This window comes from Oncorhynchus keta, chromosome 30 (assembly GCF_023373465.1).
Source record: "Oncorhynchus keta strain PuntledgeMale-10-30-2019 chromosome 30, Oket_V2, whole genome shotgun sequence".
Lineage (NCBI taxonomy): Eukaryota > Metazoa > Chordata > Actinopteri > Salmoniformes > Salmonidae > Oncorhynchus > Oncorhynchus keta.
The window spans coordinates 44,395,170-44,420,968 of record NC_068450.1 but is presented as its reverse complement, the minus strand read 5'-3'; the positions used below and the strand labels follow the sequence as shown (position 1 = coordinate 44,420,968).

The following is a 25,799-nucleotide window of genomic DNA, read 5'->3' as shown; positions in this document are numbered from 1 at the left end:
ATTTATCTAACCAGGAAATTATATTAATTTGTAAAAATGTCTAACATTTTCTTTTCACTTCAAATTTATTATAGATTATTTGTGTTGAACAGTCACAAAAAACTCCCAATTAAATCAATTTTAATTCCAGGTTGTAACACAAACATTTGGACAAAGTGAATGCTGCATATTAATCTTACCAGGGAATTTCAGTTTTTCATTTTGAATTCCTTTGTAGCATGTTATAGAATTTAGTCTTCACTTTGACACAACGGGATTTTTGTGTAGAACCATGATAAAGGTTGTAACACAACAACATGTGGAAAGTCCGTGCAAGAGTGCTAATTAACACTGGCTCTCTATTTATTGGTTCTGTATACAGTACACACACTTAGACTACTAAACTAAATATACTAGGCAAATGCAAATGTACACTTAATCTGCATACGTACTGAAGAGTAAATAATTGAACAACATACAGTATAACCATACTAGACTACTGACCCATTCCATGCCCCAGTGTGTGATTAGCAGCCTGGCTGAACTCTGGACAGACAGAGGTGTCTTCAAAGAAGCCTGGAGGTTAAGTGGACAACTAGACACGGGGTCATTAATCTTCCACGGTCAGGACTTTGAGTGACAGGAGTGCCTGTGCTCCATTCATTCCAAACCGTCTGTCCCATCCCGGCAGTCTTGGAAATCCTACTTGGAGCAGGCCCATATGGCTGCTCACACAGTGTATGCTAGTTGTTTAGAAGTTAGGCAAAATCCTGGTTTCAACTAAGCTTTATTTAAAATTCAAATAGAGGGAATGTTTCTCTATTGTAGCGCCAGGGAAGTAAACCTGGGTTGCTGGCATGAAAGGTTAACCCAATTGATGGGAATTGTAACGTGGTTTATTTAGTGAGGATCGCTACACTGCCCCCTCTGAACGGTAAGGCAGGTCTCCATGTGTAGACCTATCACAGCCCCGGCAGTGCATTCTCGATGGCCCAGGTGCATTCTCAATGGCCTCATGACCACCATCCTACTTCTGACACCAATGTAGTGAATGGAGGGATAGGGATGTGAACCTTGTAATGTGGCTCATATAGCGAAGATCGCATAGAAATGACCCTCTAAAAAGTGGTACTTGGATCACGTCTACAGTGCTGCTCATTGCTCACACAGTGAATGGTAGTTACTTTCGATTTAAATTTTTTTTTTTTAATAATTCAAAATTATATTCCTTTTATCTCATTATAAACATAGTTACTGAAGATACAATGGCAAATACACTTGGTCTATCCCTTTTTTCAAACTCTGATTGGTAAACACTCAATAACCAATCATTAGCAATACCCATGCATCTTCAGTAAGAATGTTTACACAGTCTAATCTTCCTCGTGCTTACACACCACCACACAGATGTAATTGTTGGAAAAGCTCACTGCTTTACATTTCTGGTCTATTTAGGCCTGCTACTTAAACACAATGTGTATTTAGTTGAAAGGAAGACCAGGTACACATCCTTTAAAGACGTCCTCCAGTGATATTTTTATTTGATTTTTTTAGTGGACCACCTATTGAAATGTGCCTTTTTAAGTAAATCGGGTGTCAAATGAGGTGAAAAGGAGACTGGAGTGCCACTTTAAAAAAAACTTCAAACTGGGAGAGATCTGTCTATGTGATCAGTCTATGCTAGCTGTTGGCCAAAATCCCTGACAACACCAACAAAGGCTTACAGTGTAAGCAATTAAATATGATAATGAGCTTAGTGTACACACAATCTTTCTAAACAATGGGAGTCTGATCTGTCACCCACCCCAGAGTGTCTGCCTATCTGCTAGTGATGGTGTCGTCTCCTCCCACACAGGCTAACAGCTGGGACAGCAACGGTTAGGGTGGAAGAGGCAGCATTGGTAGCTTCCTACCCAAGTCCTGCCCCTGGATTCAGGCGAGAGAATTGGACCGTCAGCCCTGGGAAATGTTCAATAAGTCAGTCTTCTTTAATCATTCTTCTTATTGGATAGGATCAGATGGTTCCCTCCTTGTGTCACTCTATTTCAAAACGTTTCCACCCACTGAACAAGACCCTGGTGTACAAACAGAGCAAGCTTATCACAGCAAGAACATCCAGATGGTGCCCTGTGCATATACCCCCCCCCCCACACACACACACAAAAAACAAAACAATAATAATGTGGGTGAACACAAGGGCACTCATTCTAGAAACAGCAGTGGGCCTACTTTGGCTCTTGCACAGTTCTTCAAAAGGGGACCACCACAGATTTTATGAATAGAACACATAGTGCCGACTTGAGTCTATATATGCCTGTGTTGTATTTTGAATGATGAACTTACAACATGTCTGTCCTCCAGGACATCAACAGTACCCGGTGTCACAGGAAGGCCAAGAAGATCATCAAGGCCACCCGAGCCACAGCAGCTACCATCTAGAAGGCGGAGACAGTACAGCTGCGTCAAAGCTGGGACAGAGACTGATAGAATCTGTTTATCTCCAGGCCACCAGACTGTTAATATGGCGGCAAACAATTGGCCCAGCGCCGTCATTGTAAAAAATAATTTGTTCTTAACTGACTTGCCTAGTTAAATAAAGGTTAAATAATTCATTTAAAAATGTTTTTAAACAGTCATCACTAGCAAGTCTCTCCACCCAGTACCATGCCCTGAACCTTAGACATCGTCACTAGCCGGCAGCGTAGCCTAGTGGTTAGAGAATTGGACTAGTAACCAGAAGGTTGCGAGTCCAAACCCCCGAGCTGACAAGGTACAAATCTGTCGTTCTGCCCCTGAACAGGCAGTTAACCCACTGTTCCCAGGCCGTCATTGAAAATAAGAATGTGTTCTTAACTGACTTGCCTGGTTAAATAAAGGTAAAATAAAAAATAAATAAAAAAGCCGGCTACCATCTGGTACCCTACCCTGCACCGTCGAGACTGCTGCCCTATGTACAGTTGAAGTCGGAAGTTTACATACACCTTAGCCAAATACATTTAAACTCAGTTTTTCCACAATTCCTGTCATTTAATCCGAGCAAAAATTCCCTGCCTTAGGTCAGTTAGGATCACCACTTTATTTTAAGATTGTGAAATTTCAGAATAATAGTAGAGAGAATGATTTATTTCAGTTGAAAAAAATAGCATCACATTCCCAGTGGGTCAGAAGTTTACATACACTCAATTAGTATTTGGTAGCATTGCCTTCAAATTGTTTAACTTAGGTCAAACGTTTCGGGTAGCCTTCCACAAGCCTCCCACAATAAGTTGGGTGAATTTTGGCCCTTTCCTCCTGACAGAGCTGGTGTCAGGCTGAGTCAGGCTTGTAGGCCTCCTTGCTCACACACACGTTTTCAGTTCTGCCCACAAATGTTCTATGGGATTGAGGTCAGGGCTTTGTGATGGCCACTCCAATATCTTGACTTTGTTGTCCTAAAGCCAATTTGCCACAACTTTTGAAGAATGCTTGAGGTCATTGTCCATTTGGAAGACCCATTTGCGAACAAGCTTTAACTTCCTGACTGATGTCTTGAGATGTTGTATCAATATATCCACATAATTGTTCATTCCTCATGATGCCATCTATTTTGTGAAGTGCACCAGTCCCTCCTGCAGCAAAGCACCCCCACAACATGATGCTGCCACCCCCGTGCTTCACAGTTGGGATGCTGTTCTTCGGCTTGCAAGCCTCCCCCTTTTCCTCCAAACATAACGATAGTCATTATGGCCAAACAGTTCTATTTTTGTTTCATCAGACCAGAGGACAATTCTCCAAAAAGTATGATCTTTGTCCCCATGTGCAGTTGCAAACCGTAGTCTGTCTTTTTTTATGGCGGTTTTGGAGCAGTGGCATCTTCCTTGCTGAGCGGCTTTTCAGGTTATGTCGATATAGGACTTGTTTTACTTTGGATATAGATACATTTGTACTTGTTTCCTCCAGCATCTTCACAAGGTCCTTTGCTGTTGTTCTGATATTGATTTGCACTTTTCGCACCAAAGTATGTTCATCTCTAGGAGACAGAATGCATCTCCTTCTTGAGCGGTATGACTGTGTGGTCCCATGGTGTTTATAATTGAGACCATTGTTTGTACAGATGAACGTGGTACCTTCAGGAATTTGGAAATTGCTCCCAAGGAACCAGACTTGTGGAGGTCTACAATCTTTTTTCTGAGGTCTTGGCTGATTTATTTAGATTTTCCCATGATGTCAAGCAAAGAGGAACTCAGTTTGAAGGTATGCCTTGAAATACATCCACAGGTACACCGCCAATTGACTCAAATGATGTCAATTAGCCTGTCAGAAGCTTCTAAAGCCATGACATCATTTTCTGGAATTTTCCATGCTGTTTTAAGGCACAGTCAACTTAGTGTATGTAAACTACTTAAAAATAAATTGTTATTTACAATGACGGCCTACCCCCGACAAAACTGGACGACCCTGGGCCAATTGTGCACCGCCCTATGGGACTCCCAATCACAGCCGAATGTGATGCAGCCTGGATTTCAACCACTGAGATGCAGTGCCTTAGACCGCTACACCACTCGGGAGCCCCAGTGACAGAAACATAAGCATTTCGCTGCAGCTCTGAAATGCAAAACGTAGTACACAACAAGTTGATTTGTGCCCCTACTTAAATGTACATGCATTTCCAATACATTTGAACTCATCTCAACGTAACGGCCACACAACCATTCAATTTTCTTCCATCGTGTGTGTACTCAGTTGTAAATCAATGACTGGATGATTCAGAATGGCACATCAATAGATGTCTGTGGGAAAATGGCACCTGCAGTCTGTGGCCTGTGGGGGACAGTTTTCTGCTCCAGTAACTGTATTCCTGTAAGGCAGACCATGCATGATGGCGATACTTTAAAATTTCCTGTCATGGGACAAAATAAGTCTGACTGTCATCAGACTTTTAAATATTAAATATCTTATGATATTATGTATTCAAACATGCAAATCCAGCTATAGTTGTGATCCCAAATTAGGTTAAAAAAAATGAGTTAGTGGAGTAGAGTTTGATTTCTATTGGATCAGACTAAAATATTATTTCATAGTTTTCCTCCATTTGTAGTTTAGCTATATCAAATATAAGCAACCTATTGTGTTCGGTTCGCGCTTTCGCGCTATCCGTCTCTCACAAACATGCCACGATGAACAGAAAGGTACACGCTCGCTTGCTGGATTTCCTTATGTCCGCTGCGAGCCTTTGTATGATTTAAACCCTATCCATTCGCTGTGAAATCAGTCTGACCTCTTCATTTCAACAATAGTCTCCTCCTCGTTGACGCCAGCAACCGCGACCCCTCGAGTGAGCGCTGATGTGACCAATGGCTGACGGAATCCTTGCTTCCTCACATGGCCCGTGGGCGAATCGGAATGTTCCGTGAGCAGAACTACAGTGGGCCTGGCTCTCATGTTTGGTTGAAATGGTAAGCTTGGGATGATATTTTGTGAGTTGTCTTTGACAGATTTATTTAATTGTTACATTGTTTACATATTTTAAGCGACTGCAGCAAGTCATTTACGTTTATTGGAGCTATGCAGGTCAAATAAAATGTATCTGCTCCCCGTTTTGTAAGGCATTTCTAAAGTAAGCGCTTAAGCAGCAACGGTGGTTTTCCTATCCTATAAAATGTTTGATATTTCAAATACATTTCATTAATATTGTGGATTTGTTGGAAGTAAATGTTGCATGTTTACAATGTGTCTTGACAGTGTAAACTCTCCATATAATCATGGTAACACTGCTACATTTGTATTAGGTTGTTACATTGTTAATATCCATGCTACATAGTCAGCTACTAAGTTTGTTTTGTGTAACAGTAATTAATGCATTTATTTAACTGTATTCCACGCAAGTAAATGGCAACATCTTGTTTCTTCTTAAAACAAACCGTTGACTGGCTGTTTTTAACACATTGCTGTACGGTATTACGATGCGTACGCTATTCACAGCAAAGGTACCTGCATAATAAGTAGGTTATTCCTGAAAGCAGGTGTCAACATGGAGCGGTACAGTGATTTTAGATAAACATTTGTGCACCACAAGTGAGAACGATTGCCATTGACATTCTAAAATATAATTTGTTCTTTTTGCGCCAGATTTCTCTGCGGTTTGGACTGAGACCGTTGCTACTGTGATAAAGGGACATCTGGATGGATACAGAGCTACCCTGCCACACCTTTCTTCGTCAAGCAAAAGTGTTTTACTTCTCAGCTGGATACAATTATAAGAACAAACGGACCGTACTTTGGAATACTTTTACCAACATTTCTATTTGAAGCCAACTTGAATGGCATGGGTTTTGAGGAAACCTTACTCTGGTATTTTTGAAAGTGTTCACAAGAGTGGTGGAGTTTACTTTTGAGGAGTCTTCTGAAGTCTGTACAGGAACTAAATCTCAAAATGGATCAAGCAAGTGGTGGAGAGGATCCTAATAAACCTAATAAAAAGAAAGAAAAAGAGGATGAAAGTAAAAACAAAAAACTGGTAGGTATTTTCTGAGTTTTCTGAGCCAACTTCCTTTGAAAAGTTAATCTGAACTGTATCCTGTTATTTGACATTCAAGGGTTACCTGATATACAGACTTCCCATTGCAATGTAATGTCATTTTGACCAAGTTACGTAAAGTGTTACATAGTTTTCGCATGCTAGTTATGAGTGAATCAGTTTTACAACTCATACGTTTGGATGTTGAAAGCCATGCAAAGGAATTTATGCACATGCCCCATTTACTGTTTTGCCTTTTTAATCAGTCACCTCAATTGTATGCCCGTGTGTTAAAGTCAATCCATCACAACAGTTTATGAACCAACCCCACTGCTCACGCTAGTAACCCTGGGGAGTTGACTACATCACATGTCATGCACTGTGTCCCTGTGGCGCAAGACACGCTTAGAAATATCTATTGATGGGCTGGCAGCCCCAAATGGGAATCGTATTACTATTTAATGTAATAGTCATATTTTAGCCTAGATGGCTGCTCGTATTTCACTTAAGTTACTTTTGAAAACCCTATGCTTTTTGATCTAAGTCTTTCCTACAAGTACCAGGTGAGGCCTTTGATATGGTCTCCATTACAGTTGATAGTTTGAACGTCAAAGCATTCATGTTGCAGAGACGGTTTAAGTGGAAAGGTCAGCAACTTGCTGACCATGAGGGCAGAACAAGTCCTTGTGGTTTGCAGAGCAGTCTTTTGTGCTGTGCATGAGTATCAGCATTATAGATTAAACCTGAACCAAACTAAACGGTATTATCAGCACTATGACATGAACAACCACGAAGCAACAGTGCATAGGCTAGGCAGCTAAGTTACTTGTTGATAATAACTGATAGCTTGTATCTAACAGACTTTATTTCATTCTTCAATTCAGCTGTGGAGTCTCCCTATCGGCCTTGTCTGATACAGTGTCTAGCGTTGTTTAGTTACCCCCACACTGGTTGATATACACTCAGTGTCCAGTTTATTAGGTACACCATTTAGTACTGGGTTGGACACCCCTTTGCCTCCAGAACAGCCTGAATTCTTTGGGGCATGGAAACATTGCTCAATTGGTATCAAGGGACCTAACGTGTGCCAGGAAAACCATTACAGGAACCAGGATTCATCAGACCAGGCAATGTTTTTCCACTCCTCAATTTCCCAGTGTTGTTGATCGGGGGCCCACTGGAGCTGCTTCTTTTTTGTTTTTAGCTGATAGGAGTGGGACCCGGTGTGGTCGTCTGTGCATTCCGAGATGCCGTTCTGCACACCACTGTTGTACTGCGTCGTTATTTACCTGTTTGTGCCAGCCTGTTAGTTTGCACGATTCTTGCCATTCTCCTTCAACCTCTCATCAACGAACTGTTTTTGGCCACAGGACTGCCGCTGACTGGATGTTTTTTTGTTTGTCGCACCATTCTCTGTAAATCCTAAACACTGTTGTGTGTGAAAAGCCCAGGATGCCGTCCGTTTCTGAGATACTGGAACCGGCTCACACTCGTTTTGCCCATTGTAACATTTAATTTAACAGTAACTGAATGCCTCGATGCCTGTCTGTCCTGCTTTATTTTGCAAGCCATGGTCACTTGACTCACTGTCTGTAGTAGCGAACCATTTTCGTGAACCTAATAAATTGTCCACTAAGTGTAGTCTGGTACAGTGTCTAGGGTTGTTTAGTTACCCACGCACTGGTTGATATAGGAGGTGTATAGTTGTGATCGTAGTGTCTCTAGGGTCGATTGAGCTATTACTGCCCAGAGCACCTCATCTCTTTTTTAAATTTTACCCCTTTTTCTCCCCAATTTCGTAGTGTCCAATTCTTGTAGTAGCTATTATCTTGTCTCATCGCTACAACTCCCGTACAGGCTCGGGAGAGACGAAGGTTGAAAGTCATGCGTCCTCTGATACACAACCCAACCTAGCCGCACTGCTTCTTAACACAGCGCGCATCCAACCCGGAAGCCAGCCGCACCAATGTGTCGGAGGAAACACCGTGCACCTGGCAACCTTGGTTAGCGCGCACTGCACCCGGCCCGCCACAGGAGTCGCTGGTGTGCGATGAGACAAGGACATCCCTACCGACCAAGTCCTCCCTAACCCGGACGACGCTAGGCCAATTGTGCGTCGCCCAACGGACCTCCCGGTCGCGGCCGGTTACGACAGAGCCTTGGCGCGAACCCAGGGTCTCTGATGGCACAGCTGGCGCTGCAGTACAGCGCCCTTAACCACTGCGCCGCCCGGGAGGCCCAGCACCTCATCTCTCGCCTGAAATTTAAGTGGGGTATACATCATTATTCGTATTTCACAAACTACTTTGACTGAATTAACCTCAACAAAATTTTCCCCAAAATAAACCATGTTCAGTAATAATTAGTCACCAGTGTATGTAGGACAATCTCAGGATTTTTTAAAGGTGGACTCCCATGTCTTAATTACAACACTGAAGGGATGTGGTCTCTCTTCAGTGTGGTCATCATAATGACCGTTCCACTCACCCTGTGGGAAACTAAAACTGGTTGGAAAGATGGGCTGTAAAAGAAGCATGTTACAAAGAGCGGCAGAAACGCAAGGGGAGGGAAAGTGGAAATTCTACATGGGAACACAGCCGCATATTTGTCTCTGCCGCTTGAATCGAAAAAAGTTCAACTTTTGCCACTTGCCGCCACAGGGCTTTCTGTGCCACCAGAGTTGTCAATCAACTGCGGTACAGTGGACTGTTCTTGCCCTGCTGTTTGTAAGCTCCTTGAGCAAAAGTCAAAGAAGGCAAAGTTGCCTCCTCTTCTCAACCAGGATGTAGGCATACAGTTGAGCTGATCACATGTCTTGACACTGCTCCATTTCCTGTCACTGACTTACTATAGTGTAACCTGGGAAGGGTTCCTGTACAAGGCCAGCATGTTAAGTAGTTAAGTCTAGTATGACAGCGAGTTCATTCAGCTAATCTGTGGATCAAGAGAGATGATGAGTTATCCAGGACAATGCCCTAACCTTGGCCACCACTAAGGTAAAGAAGATTATCCGTTTAGCCTAAAATTAAAGAGCAGGATGGCTATCTGGCCGACTTTATGACTTTGTTTACCAAATATGTCCTTCCAATTTTTACTCAACTATGTCTTGACTGCGATGGGCAGGACTCTTCTGTCTTGAGCAGTAGGGCTATTGTGACTGGGAGAATCTGCCCATTGGTGAGCTGCTCCATTCGGCTTATGCAATTGCTAACCTCTCGTTGCCTCAAGTTAAGACTCTAGACCAGATGAGCAGCCACACAGAGCTCTGTGTATAATAAATAAATAAATAGCTAGTTACATATCGGGATATTATTTTTGATATTATTGTATTGCATCGCTTTGACAATATTGCAATATTCTTTTTGCGCTAGAGTTGGCTGTACCTGTACCAAAACTCCCATATTTTTTCTTCATAGGGTGCCAATTTGTTTTCAGCACTTTTTGTTTTCTCATGGCTCTCTCTTGTCCCTCTGCTGGTGAGAAATTTTTTCGAATATGTTCGAATCATCGAATCGCAATAAAATCACAGTATCAAATTGCAATACATATCGTATTGGCACCTAAGTATTGTGATATTGTGTCACGAGGTCTCTAGCAATTCCCAGCCCAAGAATGACTGTGACGAGAAGTACTAACAAAACAAATAAATAATTCCTCTAGCTCTTGGGTTGCAGGCAGTGGGGAGGGGTTGGATCTCTGGTATGTGTTCCAGCAGGGTTAACTAACGTAAATAGAATGGCTGTGATTTCTAGCCAGCAGAAAACCCCTGTGTTTTGTAGACTGTAATGACATAGTAGGACGAGAACCCCCATGGTCTCCCGAGAGGGTGCAGTTCATGTGGTATTTAAATGTTGCGGAAATGTAGACTTCCATGTAACTCTTAAATGTCCTCCAGTCGCCCAGCCACTGCCTTCCATTCGTTGACACCACAGTCCGGTCTTTAGTGTTCTTAGGTGCTGCCTCACTACTGCCTTGCTGAATGCTGTCGTCATCCCAGGACACTCTCATTCGGTGAGCTCACTGCGCGCTACACAAACCTTAAGAGGTCTCAGGCATGTTCACTAGTGTTGCCTAATCCTCAACAGTGCAGCCAAGGCAAAGAGATGCAGGCCCGTGCTCTGGGTGCTCTGGCTCTTGCTAACCCAGATGGCCTGAGAGTGGAGGGAGGAAGTCATCATTCATCCCTGGGTGGAGCCTTGATCTGACTTTTAGTTTTTCCCTCCTTTTTTTCTCCCCTCTTTGCACATGCATGCCTAGATGCATGCAGGCTTATATACACGCCAAAATATTTCCCAACACTTTCCCTGACCCTTGATTTGTTCCAGAGAAAGAGATTCAGAGATTGTCTGTGATCAGTGGGAATGTGTGTGGATCGAGTCCAGAATTTAGGGATAGTGATGAGTCTGTGTTTTAAGGTGGGTTAGAGGTGGAGGTTGTCATTTCAAAGCAGCGCCACTGAGAGTTGTGGTGGCAGGGCAGTATGATTCCCTTTAGCGTGGGTATCCTTTAGACTTCAGCGAAAGGCTCAGTCTTACCTGTTGAAAGCTACTCTGGTGAGGAGACAAACATTTGAAAGCTGTGTTTGTTTTATTGAGTCACCGGCAGGATAACGTCACAACAACACTATCTGGGCTCTGGTTTGTGATGTGGACACAAAATAACAGCCAAGGACACCAGGATAACACCTCAGATGATTTTAAGGTTAAGGCCACTTTTATCAGGTTGTCTGTCACAAATGTCATGTATGAGTCATTTTTGGTTGCCCCATGTTTGCAGTTATCAAAGTATAACCGCCAAGCACCTTTGATTTCTAACGGAATGAACAGAAGGAGTGAAGTCATTTTGAAGGAATTCAGGAGATCCGGTTATCCAGACCAAGAGCCCCCTCCGCTGCATTCCAGAGTAAATTGTGACCTCAGAGAGCGAGAGAGAGCGAGAGAGAGCGAAGTGTGCCACCATATGTACCCCAAGATCCCTTGACAACTGGAGGATTATGTGGGTTATACTGTCTTAATAATGAAACGGAGTAAATGCTAAGCTGTATTTCAACTCGTTTAATGTAAATGAATCTCAAATAAAGATTTTGATTCAGTTAACATACGTGAAAACCAATTTAAGGCCAATTTAATTAACTGAGAGGCAGAAAAGCTTATTTACTCTACATTTCAGTGTGTAGTAGTCATAAATATATTTTTGAATAGAGCTGCTCTCAAAGCATGTCAGCATAATAATAATGTTGACATTGACATACTGACACGTTTTGTGACTGCTCTCTGACTTCATGTGTGAAGCAATTTAGGTGGTATGACTGATGACATGATTGTACAATACAGGGAAAATATAAAACAACTTAATCTCCTCCAAATTTGGAGTTGGTTGATTTGTCAAATTCATACTGTAGCCTAGCCCAGTGTTTGCCAACACCAGTCTTCCAGTCTTAATCCTATTTCACATTTACAAGTGTGTAATTTATATGCATGTGAATTAGAAATGTTAAAAAAATGTGTGCTGTTGGGTGTATGCGAGGATTGGATTTGGAAACACTGGCCTAGCCCATATGTCATATAGATTATATTAATGATTAGACTTGCACAAATAAAATGTGTATGAATGTATGTCCTAACTTATTGCATAAATATCCTAGCTAGATTCCATGCCAAGTTTTATATGATAAATAGACAAGTGACATAAGAGATTATACAGTAGGGTGGAATAATAGACTGTCATTGTGGATGGTTACTGGACCCCTTGATTCACAATGTTAATGGTTGCTCATAGCATTGGAGAACAAAATAGTGTATCTTTTGTCTAAATGAAATATTTTGGATGAGATATCCTATATTATTTTCACTGTTGTGGTTACATGGTTTCCGTTCATGTTCTGGAATTCTGTTGGGACTACTAGCTAAAGTCTCTCAGGCTGAAGGTGTAAAATTTGTCTTCTTGCCAAGTAAACAACATCAAGCAAACGACATCTTACATTGTAACCACACTAGCGTACCTCATGTGAACTTTCATATGATCAGGTGACATAGGCGTATGACTGCCAAATTCCTAGAATGCCATAGTCCTTTTCGCCAATGCTCTCTTTTAGCAATAGCAAAAGGATTAGTGTAGATCAGTATCTCAAAGGTCACACAGAGTTCAACACACACACACACACACACACACACACACACACACACACACACACACACACACACACACACACACAGAGAGAGAGGAAGGGATTGTTATACCCCAGTGATTCAAATTTTGGCATGTTTTTAGGGGCTTTAGGGTGCACATCAGGTCACAGCTACATGTGTGAAGGTGGGGCGTGATACTTCCATTAAAAAAATACTGAAAGAAAGAATAGGCCTTGTTCAAACACGGCTAACATGCCATGGCCACCAAAGAGTGATACAACACAACAGTACAAGGTCTACTGTATACAGAAGCCTACCGTATCAATAGTAGTGGATGCCTACATTTCAATAACTCAGTTGTGCTGTGGTGTTACTGTTGTGGTAAAACTAATTTGGCTGATAGAGGTAGATAGCAGTATCAGATAGAATAATTTATATGTCATTTTGTGATTTTGATTTTGTATGGTGTCCTTGGTGACCTGGTCCTCAATTGTGGAGATAGAGGGTCTGTGTGAGAAGAGAACAGCAGGAAATAGACCATGTGAGTTTTTCATGCCACTCAGGAAGTGGGAGAGAGGAAGTGGTGAAGAATGCTTTAGTCACGCTGGCTGTGGAAGAAACGGCTCCATCTGATCTGACATCACCCTGTCAGATATTTATACAGGCCTGTTCTTGGCAATTAGAAGAATAAAGAAGTATAAATCTCATTCTTCAACCTTGACGTGGTGTAAATTACTAGGGCTGGGTATTGTCAGGGACCTCATGATTACATTTTATCACAATACAGTACATTGGCAGGGACCCCCCCAACTCGAGTAAACTCCCAAATGAGTCGGTAAATAGTCAGTTACATTACATTTACATTTAAGTCATTTAGCAGACGCTCTTATCCAGAGCGACTTACAAATTGGTGCATTCACCTTATGACATCCAGTGGAACAGCCACTTTACAATAGCGCATCTAAATCTTTTAAGGGGGGTGAGAAGGATTACTTTATCCTATCCTAGGTATTCCTTAAAGAGGTGGGGTTTCAGGTGTCTCCGGAAGGTGGTGATTGACTCCGCTGTCCTGGCATCGTGAGGGAGTTTGTTCCACCATTGGGGGGCCAGAGCAGTGAACAGTTTTGACTGGGCTGAGCGGGAACTGTACTTCCTCAGTGGTAGGGAGGCGAGCAGGCCAGAGGTGGATGAACACAGTGCCCTTGTTTGGGTGTAGGGCCTGATCAGAGCCTGGAGGTACTGAGGTGCCGTTCCCCTCACAGCTCCGTAGGCAAGCACCATGGTCTTGTAGCGGATGCGAGCTTCAACTGGAAACCAGTGGAGAGAGCGGAGGAGCGGGGTGACGTGAGAGAACTTGGGAAGGTTGAACACCAGACGGGCTGCGGCGTTCTGGATGAGTTGTAGGGGTTTAATAGCACAGGCAGGGAGCCCAGCCAACAGCGAGTTGCAGTAATCCAGACGGGAGATGACAAGTGCCTGGATTAGGACCTGCGCCGCTTCCTGTGTGAGGCAGGGTCGTACTCTGCGGATGTTGTAGAGCATGAACCTACAGGAACGGGCCACCGCCTTGATGTTAGTTGAGAACGACAGGGTGTTGTCCAGGATCACGCCAAGGTTCTTAGCGCTCTGGGAGGAGGACACAATGGAGTTGTCAACCGTGATGGCGAGATCATGGAACGGGCAGTCCTTCCCGGGAGGAAGAGCAGCTCCGTCTTGCCGAGGTTCAGCTTGAGGTGGTGATCCGTCATCCACACTGATATGTCTGCCAGACATGCAGAGATGCGATTCGCCACCTGGTCATCAGAAGGGGGAAAGGAGAAGATTAATTGTGTGTCGTCTGCATAGCAATGATAGGAGAGACCATGTGAGGTTATGACAGAGCCAAGTGACTTGGTGTATAGCGAGAATAGGAGAGGGCCTAGAACAGAGCCCTGGGGGACACCAGTGGTGAGAGCGCGTGGTGAGGAGACAGATTCTCGCCACGCCACCTGGTAGGAGCGACCTGTCAGGTAGGACGCAATCCAAGCGTGGGCCGCGCCGGAGATGCCCAACTCGGAGAGGGTGGAGAGGAGGATCTGATGGTTCACAGTATCGAAGGCAGCCGATAGGTCTAGAAGGATGAGAGCAGAGGAGAGAGAGTTAGCTTTAGCAGTGCGGAGCGCCTCCGTGATACAGAGAAGAGCAGTCTCAGTTGAATGACTAGTCTTGAAACCTGACTGATTTGGATCAAGAAGGTCATTCTGAGAGAGATAGCGGGAGAGCTGGCCAAGGACGGCACGTTCAAGAGTTTTTGAGAGAAAAGAAAGAAGGGATACAGTTCTTTCCACATGACTTCAATGTCTTGATGTTGAGGCGGGGCGGCAGGTAGCCTAGTGGTTAGAGCATTGGACTAGTAAATGAAGGGTTGCAAGATCGAATCCCTGAGCTGACAAGGTAAAAAATTGGTCGGGCAGCCCCTGAACAAGGCAGTGAACCCACTGTTCCTTGGCCGTCAATGAAAATAAGAATTTGTTCAAACTGATTTGCCTAGTTAAATAAAGGTTAAAAAAATACGGAAAGACACTAAAGCATGAAACACACTGAGAAACTGCTGATAGTTACTTATCACAGTGGGAGGCCGTCCCTTATTTTGCGACAACAAAAGCGGTACTTGCTGCATGACGATCCGGTAGTGACGAACGAACCATTTCTACTTTTAAAATGTCAAAGGCATTTTCTCCGTACATCCACAGATGAACCAGTCAGACTTCGTATGCAATGTAGGCTATGGGATGGTAGCTAGCTAAGTGCACAGACACAATGCACAAAACACAATACTTCCTTCACGCTAGTTAACCACTTTAGTTAGTATTGATATAATTATATCACAATGGATTAGCTAGTTTACATGAAATAACTGCCTGTGTTAGCTGCCATGTTATCTAGCTAGCTAAGGACACTGCACTATCTAGCTATGTTGTGCTTGCTAGCGAATATATGTAAACGTTAGCTAGCTAGCTAAACATTTGGATATGAAATAGGCACTGTCGGGATTGGGTTTATGGAGGGTGAATTAAATTTCTTCTTCGGTATCTTGCTAAGTAGTTATCTAGCTGTGGACCAGGGTTTCCGTTTGTCGAATTTGGCCCCAAAAATAAATAAATAGGTTGCTGGCCAATTTGTGCTCCAACTTTAAAGGCAAATATACACTACCGGTCAAAAGTTTTAGAACACCTACTCATTCAAGGTTTTTTTCTTTATTTGTACTACTTTCTGCATTGTGGAATAACAGTTAAGACATCATGAAATAACACATAGACAACTATGAAATAACACATACAAAATCATATAGTAACCAAAAAAAGTGTTAAACAAATCAAAATATATTTTAGATTCTTCAAAGTGGCCAACCTTTGCCTTGATGCCAGGTTTGCACACTCTTGGGATTCTCTCAACCAGCTTCACCTGGAATGATTTTCCAATAGTCTTGAAGCAGTTCCCATATATGCTGAGCACTTGTTGGCTACTTTTCCTTCACTCTGCGGTCCAACTCATCACAAACCATCTCAAATAGCCCTTACACAGCCTGGAGGTGTGTTGGGCCGTTGTCCTTCTGAAAAACAAATGATAGTCGCAAACCAGATGGGATGGCGTATCGCTGCAGAATGCTGTGGTAGCCATGCTGGTTAAGTGTGCCTTGAATTCTAAATAAATCACGGAAAGTGTCACCAGCAAAGCACCCCCACACCATCACACCACCTCCTCCATGCTTCATTGTGAGAACCACACATGCGGAGATCATCCATTCACCTACTCTACGTCTCACGGCGGTTAGAACCAAAAATCTAAAATTTGGACTCATCAGACCAAAAGACCACCTTCCACCAGTCTAATGTCCATTGCTTGTGTTTCTTGGCCCAAACAAGTCTCTTCTTATTATTGGTGTCCTTTAGTAGTGGTTTCTTTGCATCAATTCGACCATGAAGGCCTGAGTCTCCTCTGAACAGTTGTTGAGATGTGTCTGTTACTTGAACTCTGTGAAGCATTTATTTGAGCTGCAACCTGAGGTGCAGTTAACTCTAATGAACTTATCCTCTGCAGCAGAGGCATCTCTGGGTCTTCCTTTCCTGTGGCGGTCCTCATGAGAGCCAGTTTTGTCATAGCCCTTGATAGTTTTTACGATTGCGCTTGAAGAAACTTTAAAAGTTCTTGACATTTTCCGTTTTGACTGACCTTCATTTACATTTACATTTAAGTCATTTAGCAGACGCTCTTATCCAGAGCGACTTACAAATCGGACCTGCATTATAATGGACTGTCGTTACTCTGCTTATTTGAGCTATTATTTAGTTTTAATGTCTTCACTATTATTCAACAATGTAGAAAATAGTACAAATAAAGAAAAACCCTTGAATGAGTAGGTGTCCAAATGTTTGACTGGTACTGTATATACAGTGCATTCAGAAAGTATTCAGACCCCTTCCCTTTTTCCACATTTTGTTACATTACAGACTTATTTTGAAATTATTCTAAAACTGAAATACTTTATTTCCAAAGCATTCAGAACCTTTCCTATGAGCTCAGGTGCATCCTTGAGATGTTTTTACAACTTGATTGGTGTCCACCTGTGGTAAATTCAATTGATTGGACATGATTTGAAAAGGTGCATGTCATAGCAAAAACCAAGCCATGAGGTCGAAGGAATTGTCCGTAGAGCTCTGAGACAGGATCATGTTGAGGCACATATCTGGGGAAGGATACCAAAACATTTCTGCAGCATTGAAGGTCCCTGAGAACACAGTGGCTTCCATCAATCTCTTAAAAAATATATAATTTTGTACTCCCGGTCACGGCTGACTGTGACACAGCCTGGGATCAAACCCGGGGCTGTAGTGACGCCTCAAGCACTGTGATGCAGTGCATTAGACCGCTGCATTACTCTGGAGGCCCACTCTGTCAATCTTAAGTGGAAGAAGTTTGAAACCACCAAGACTCTTCCTAGAGCTGGCTGCCCGGTAAAACTGAACACCATCCCTACAGTGAAGCATGGTGGTGGCATCATCATTCTGTGGAGATGTTTTTCAGCGGCAGGGACTGGGAGGATCGAGGGAAAGATGAACAGAGCAATGTACAGAGCTCTCATTGATGAAAACCTGCTCCAGAGCACTCAGACTGGGGCGAAGGTTCACCTTCCAACAGTACAACGACCAGAAGCACACAGCCAAGATAACGCAGGAGTGGCTTCGGGACAAGTCTCTGAATGTCCTTGAATTGCCTAGCCAGAGACCATAAGACATCTCTGGAGAGACCTGCAAATATCTGTGCAGCAAATCTCCCCATCCAACCTGACAGAGCTTGAGAGGATCTGCAGAGAAGAATGGGAGAAACTCCTCAAATACAGGTGTGACAAGCTTTTAGCATTATACCCAAGAATACTCAAGGCTGTAATTACTGCCAAAAGTGCTTCAACATAGTACTGAGTAAAGGGTCTGAATATTTGTGTGAATGTGATATCTGTTTTTTATTTTTAAGACATTTGCAGAAGTTTCTAAAAACCTTTTTTTTTGCTTTGTCATTATGGAGTATTGTGTGTAGATTGATTGAGGGGAAAAACTATTTAATACATTTTATAATAAGGCTCTAACATGACAAAACTTGGAAAAAGTCAAGGGGTCTGAATACTTTCTGAATGCACTGAATATGTATTTATTTGTGGTCAGAAAAGTGGTCAGAAAAAACAATATTGTCATCTAAATGTAACTGTTTGGTACACATAATAGTCATGCAACACTCCTATACCCTTGTTTTTTCTTGATTTCTAGTAGTCTTCCACAGATCTGACCTCCCCCTTTTCCTCCTAAGCAACCAGTAAACATTCGCCCGCTTCAAGTTTCTTTTTGCTCTCGACATTACTGTTTTAGGAGTTTGTAAAAAAACATTTTGTTGATGTGATTATGATAGGTCATAGGTCAGTCCCTATTGTTCACATGCATGCGATGCTTACATGTTTCACGTAAAGAGAGCATGGGTTGGGGGATTACAGAATTTTTCTTCTAAGCAAATTTGGGATTTTGCTAACTACATGGATGAAATTATGTTACAGGAACAGCACGGACAGTGTAATAATAACATCCTGCGTCAATCACACAGGCACTCGCCGTCTTTCTTTTTTTTACACAGTGTGACCATCGGGCTCCTTCTTGAGTAATTTCTGTGTCTTTATTATTTTATCAAACAGTTTGCTTAAAGCATCAGACAAGCTCAGTGCAGATGTCGTTGGTTTTATATATGGAAAAATAAGTTTAAACATTTTGACCTATTGATTGGTCGAAAGAACAGGATGACTCTAAGTCGACCAAGGTTTGTTTTTGTCGGTGATGGCCCTAATCACGTGACACCATTATTCCTATGTAAAGACTCAATAGCGCATTGAAGCCAAATTAAGTCGGTTAAGATGGCGGCTCAAGGGTATATAACATGCACAGTTTGAGCTCAGTGATCTCCCCTCTCATTGAGTAACGCCTTCCACATTCTTGAGTTCGGTTAGGCGAGCCGAATGAGTGTGCTCGCATACTCCCGTAAAAGACCTTAGTTCGAAAAAATAGAAAAAAGCAGCAATCGTACTGTTTGTCCATCTTGAAACTCCATAGCCATCCACTTCCTCAAAATAGAAACTATGTGTTTGATATCATTTCACTAATTCCACTCCAGCCATTACGAGTCTGTCCTCCCCATTTAACATGCCACCAACCTTCTGTGATGCACAAACTGTTCCAGATGGGAAGTATGTGGACGCCTTAACTCAAGTTGACGGCCAAATGGGGTACTGCAGGTTGCAATTAGGATGTGAATTATAAATAAAGCTAAAAATACTTGTTTTGTGTGCGATTTTAAAATAATTGGTTCAAGGACACACATCTGGTGTTTTATAAGCAATTATTGGTACTATGATTGTCTTTTAAAACATGTTTTATTTACACAAAGATTGACCACGAAGATTACCATTTTTCCATTCATTATAATGGGGATCCTGTTTTCTGCAAGCAGTTCTGTGGTCGTCCTTGAACTTCCATGGTTCAATGAGAGGGTGGTGGCAGTCATTCCTCCCCTGCTCTTTCCCCATCTACCACAGAGACAAGTGAAAGGGGGAGCCCCTCAGTCTAAACATTATCTGATGGATTTTATGAACAGGGCAAATGTCAGTGGAGTGCTCAGATTAATCTCGGCATGATCCTTTTATTATTTAACCTTTAACTAACTAGGCAAGTAAGTTAAGAACAAATTCTTATTTTCAATGAATATGTCCACAATATTACTGTATATATATACTTTTATATACTTAGGTGTCTGCTGCCTTTCCATGTAATGAGTCTGTATCTGTTTCACGCCAGCACGCACATACACACACACACACACCCTGTTAAGCGAACTCTAGGTCAGTACTTCAGTCTGTCCACAGAGACGGTCCCTTAGCAACATACAATGCATTGAGGTTTTGTTTACTACTGAATAAGCTGTGTCCATATAAACCAGTGAGGCCAAAACTAAATGTGTAAACTGTCTACTACTATGTTCAAGCTGTTTGGTTTAACTAAGAAGAAAGTGCTACATACATTCTAGCAGGTATTTGGATTCACACTCAACCCAATTCTGTGAACATGTCCCTGGGTAGAAGGATTCGTCACTTTCCACGCCCAGAATGGAAATCCAATAGTGAGGAATGCAGACGAACTTTGATTGCCGAGTGGAAGTGGAAGTGAACATTTGGAATACTAGAGGCTATGAAGGAGACTGGGAGAGCGGGAGCAGTGACACAAGGTTGTCAAGAATTGTTAGTAGCGGCACATGGCGATACAGTCATTAGTGCCAACAACACCAAGCACTCCTAGTTATCCTTTGTTATGAATTACAAGTAATTAAAGCAAAACCCTGATTTCCATGTAAGCATGTCCGTGCTGCTTTTTAGATGAACTCTGAAAATGCCATCCGTTTTTAATGGGGATTTTTTCCCCCATTGAGTGAGCAGGAAGTGCTTCATGTGCAGATGGTGTAATGATGTAAAAATAACATATGTAGAAAAAACATATTTGAAACTAGGCCAACATGTTTGGCATGAAAAGATGTGAATTAATAGTATGTAATGCAGTTGTGGAAATGTCATACACCACCTAGTGGTAATCACTTTGAGCAAGCCTATTGTACCCCATTCCCCCCCTTACTGTCCATCTAATTGTTTTCATTATGATCTTAAAGTCAAAACTGATCCTAGATCAGCATTCCTACTCTGAGACGCTTTATGAATACAACATTACTAAAACATTTAGATTTGCTAATGCAGGACGCTATCTGGAATTAAAATAGGCCCTATATCCTTTAGCCCAGAAGAAAGCAAACTGAGTAGTTATTGTACAGTTGTGGCCAAAAGTTTTGAGAACGACACAAATATTAATTTTCACAGTCTGCTGCCTCAGTTTGTATGATGGCAATTTGCATATACTCCAGAATGTTATGAAGAGTGATCAGATGAATTGCAAAGTCCCTTTTTGCCATGCAAATGAACTGAATCCCCCCAAAACATTTCCACTGCATTTCAGCCCTGCCACAAAAGGACCAGCTGACATCATCTCAGTGATTCTCTCGTTAACACAGGTGTGAGTGTTGATGAGGACAAGGCTGGAGATCACTCTGCAATGCTGATTGAGTGCGAATAACAGACTGGAAGCTTCAAAAGGAGGGTGGTGCTTGGAATTATTGTTCTTCCTCTGTCATCCATGGTTACCTGCAAGGAAACACGTGCCCTCATTACTTTGCACAAAAAGGGCTTCACTGGCAAGGATATTGCTGCCAGTAAGATTGCACCTAAATCAACCATTTATCGGATCATCAAGAACTTCAAGGAGAGCGGTTCAATTGTTGTGAAGAAGGCTTCAGGGCTCCCACGAAAGTCCAGCAAGCGCCAGGACCGTCTCCTAAAGTTGATTCAGCTGCGGGATCGGTGCACCACCATTACAGAGCTTGCTAAGGAATGGCAGTAGGCAGGTGTAAGTGCCTCTGAACGCACAGTGGGGCACAGACTTTTGGAGGATGGCCTGGTGTCAATAAGGGCAGCAAAGAAGCCACTTCTCTCCATCTAAAACATCAGGGACAGACTGATATTCTGCAAAAGGTACAGGGATTGGACTGCTGAGGACTGGGGTAAAGTCATTTTCTCTGAATCCCCTTTCCGATTGTTTAGGGCATCCGGAAAAAAAGCTTGTCCTGAGAAGACAAGGTGAGCGCTACCATCAGTCCTGTGTCATGCCAACAGTAAAGCATCCTGAGACCATTCATGTGTGGGGTTGCTCCTCAGCCAAGGTAGTGGGCTCACTCACAATTTTACCTAAGTACACAGCAAAGAAATAAAGAATGGTACCAACACATCCTCCATGAGCAACCTCTCACAACCATCCAGGAACAGTTTGGTGATGAACAAAGTCTTTTCCAGCATTATGGAGCACCTTGCTATAAGGCAAAATTGGCTCGGGGAACAAAACATCAATATTTTTGGTCCATGGCCAGGAAACTCCCCAGACCTTAATCCCATTGAGAACTTGGTCAATCCTCAAGAGGTGGGTGGACAGATTAAAACCCACAAACTCTGACAAACTCCAAGCATTGATTTTGCAAGAATGGGCTGCCATTAGTCAGGATGTGGCCCAGAAGTTAATTGACAGCATGCCAGGGCGGATTGCAGAGGTCTTGAAAATGAAGGGTCAACACTGCAAATATTGACTCTTTGCATCAAATTCATGTAAGTGTCAACAAAAGCCTTTGACACTTATGAAATGCTTGTAATTATACTTCAGTATTCCATAGTAAAATCTGACAAAAATATCTAAAGACACTGAGGCAGCAGAATTTGTGAAAATTAATATTTGTATCATTCTCAAAACTTTGGCCACGACTGTAGTCCTTTGTATTTAAAAACTCTTGGCAGATGAGTTATACTCGTGATATTCTCCATACTCATATGGACCCATGAATCCAGCAAAATTGCAGTGGGTTTTTCAATTTTATTAACCTTTATCTAAACAAAATCCTATTTCGATAATGAAGGAGCTGAGGGCTAATTCGATTTGGGTTATTTTGAGGAATTAATGTTGGGCAATAAACGTTTATTACAATGAAAGAGTTGAGGTTTTAATAAGCCAGAGAAGCCCAGAGGATGTGCATGGTTAATTGTTATGTGGTAAATTGCATTGTTGTAGTGTTGCCGTACGATAATGACTGTGCGGAAGTGAATTGATGGTTTCCCCTAAAGGAAACCAAATTGCATTGTTGCTATGTGTTGCCGTGCGATAATGACTGCAGAAGTAAACTGATGGTTTCCCCTAAAGTAAAGACGATTAGCTCAACAGAGGTTCCCTTGTTGTTAAACTGATTAAAATATGTTAAATTACCCCATTTGAAAAATGTGCAATGTTTTACACACTTGTAGAGACAATGTTTGAAAGTAATGATGGGGGGGAAAATATAGATACAGTTACCTATTTTCTGGATATTATTTCTGACCATATCGTTTTGACAATATCGCAATATTATTTTAATATCGCAATAGTTGGTTGTAGCTGCACCAAACTCCAATTTGTTTGACTGATCAAAACTTTCTCATGGCTCTCTCTTGTCCCTCTGCAGCAAACATACAGTGCATATGGAAAGTATTCAGACCCCTTGACTTTTTTCACATTTTGTTACGTTATAGCCTTATTCTAAAATGGATTCAATTGTTGCTTTTCCTCACCAATTTGCACACAATACCCCATAATGACAAAGCATAAAGAAATTAATTTAAAATTGAAATATAACATTTACGTAAGTGTTCAGACCCTTTACTCAGTACTTTGTTTAAGCACCTTTGGCTGCGATTACAGCCTTGAGTCTTCTTGGTTATGATGCTACAAGCTTGGAACACCTGTTTTTGGGGAGTTTCTCCTATTCTTCTCTGCAGATCATCTCAAGCTCTGCCAGGTTGTTTGGGGAGGGTTGCTTCACAGCCATTTTCAAGTCTCTCCAGAGATGTTCGATTGGGTTCAAGTCCGGGTTCTGGCTGGGCCAGTCAAGGACATTCAGAGACTTGTCCTGAAGTTACTCCTGCATTGTCTTGCCTTTGTGGATAGGGCCTTCCTGTTGGAAGGTGAACCTTCACCCCAGTCTGAGGTCCTGAGTGCTCTGGAGCAAGTTTTCATCAAGGATCTCTGAACTTTGCTCCGTTCATCTTTTCCTCGGTCATCTTCCATCTAAGAATAATGAAGGCCAATGTGTTCTTGGGGACCTTCAATGCTGCAGACATTTTTTGGTACCCCTTCCTCAGACCTGTCCCTCGACAGAATCCTGTCTCGGAGCTCTACGGAAAATTCCTTTAACCTCATTGCTTAGTTTTTGCTCTGACATGCACTGTCAACTGTGGGACCTTTTATATATATATATATATAAAAGCCTCTATATATAGGTGTATGCCGGGACCTTTCCAAGAATTTCACTTTGTCATTATTGGGTATTGTGTGTAGATTGATGAGAATGTTTTATTTAATCGATTGTAGAATAATGCTCTGACGTAACAAAATATGAAAAAAGGGGTCTGAATATTTTCCGACTGCACTGTGTGGTGAGCAATATGTTTGGAACATTGAATTGCAGTAAAATCACAGTAACCAATCGCAGTACTTATCAAATAGTGAGAATCGCAATACACAGTTGTAGTCGGAAGTTTACGGACACCTTAGCCAAGTACATTTAAACTCAGTTTTTCCACAATTCCTGACATTTAATCAGAGTAAAAAATCCCGGTCTTAGGTCAGTTATTTTAAGAATGTGAAATGTCAGAATAATAGTAGAGAGAATGATTTATTTAAGCTTTTATTTCTTTCATCACATTCCCAGTGGGTCAGAAGTTTACATACACTCAATTAGTATTTGGTAGCATTGCCTTTAAATTGTTTAACTTGTGTCAAACATTTTGGGTAGCCTTCCACAAGCGTCCCACAATAAGTTGGGTGACTTTTGTCCCATTCCTCCTGACAGAGCTGGTGTAACCGAGTCAGGTTTGTAGGCCTCCTTGCTCGCACACATTTTTTCAGTTCTGCCCACATATGTTCTATATGATTGAGGTCAGGGCTTTGTGATGGCCACTCCAATACCTTGACTTTGTTGTCCTTAAGCCATTTTGCCACAACTTTGGAATTTTGCTTGGGGTCGTTGTCCATTTGGAAGACCCATTTGCAACCAAGCTTTAACTTCCTGACTGATGTCTTGAGATGGTGCTTCAATACATCCACATAATTTTCAATGCCTCATGATGCCATCTATTTTGTGAAGTGCACCAGTCCCTCCTGCAGCAAAGCACCCCCACAACATGATGCCACTCCCGTGCTTCACGGTTGGGATGGTGTTCTTTGACTTGCAGGCCTCCCCCTTTTCCCTCCAAACATAATGATGGTCATTATAGCCAAACAGTTCTATTTTTGTTTCATCACACCAGAGGATATTTCTCCAAAAGTATGATCTTTGTCCCCATGTGCAGTTGCAAACCGTAGTCTGGCTTTATTATGGAGGTTTTGGACCAGTGGTTTCTACCTTGCTGAGCAGCCTTTCAGGTTATGTTGATATAGCACTCGTTGTACTGTGGATATAGATACTTTTGTACCTGTTTCCTCCAGCATCTTCACAAGGTAATTTGCTGTTGTTTAGGGATTGATTTGCACTTTTCGCACTGAAGTACGTTCATCTCTATGAGATACAACACGTCTCCTTCCTGAGCGGTATGACAGCTGCGTGGTCCCATGGTGTTTATACTTGCGTACTATTGTCTGTACAGATGAACGTGGTACTGTCAGGCATTTGGAAATTGCTCCCAAGGATGAACCAGACTTGTGGAGGTCTACAATTCTTTTCTGAGGTCTTGGCTGTTTTCCTTAGATTTTCCCATGATGTCAAGCAAAGAGGCACTGAATTTGAAGGTAGGCCTTGAAATACATCCACACGTACACCTCCAATTGACTCAAATGATGTCAATTAGCCTATCAGAAGCTTATAAAGCCATGACATAATTTTCTGGAATTTTCCAAGATGGTTAACGGCACAGTCAACTTAGTTAATATAAACTTCTGACCCACTGGAATTGTGATACAGTGAAATTTAAGTGAAATAATCTGTTTGTAAACAATTGTTGAAAAAATGAC

At 42.2% G+C, this 25,799-nt stretch overlaps 1 protein-coding gene across 7 annotated transcripts in view; it reads left to right on the top strand.

The window, feature by feature from the left end:
* Window positions 1-5,255: 5,255 nt before the first annotated feature.
* Window positions 5,256-25,799, top strand: part of LOC118363647 (protein diaphanous homolog 2-like) — a 605,757-nt gene continuing 585,213 nt past the window's right edge. For 4 of the 7 annotated variants that reach the window (XM_035744726.2, XM_035744729.2, XM_035744723.2 and 1 more), the window contains exons 1-2: window positions 5,256-5,414; window positions 6,088-6,475. In XM_035744726.2, the coding sequence (XP_035600619.2) occupies window positions 6,392-6,475 (84 nt within the window). In that variant the 5' untranslated portion in view covers window positions 5,256-5,414; window positions 6,088-6,391. The other 3 variants (XM_035744725.2, XM_035744727.2, XM_035744724.2) reach the window with 3 other exon arrangements.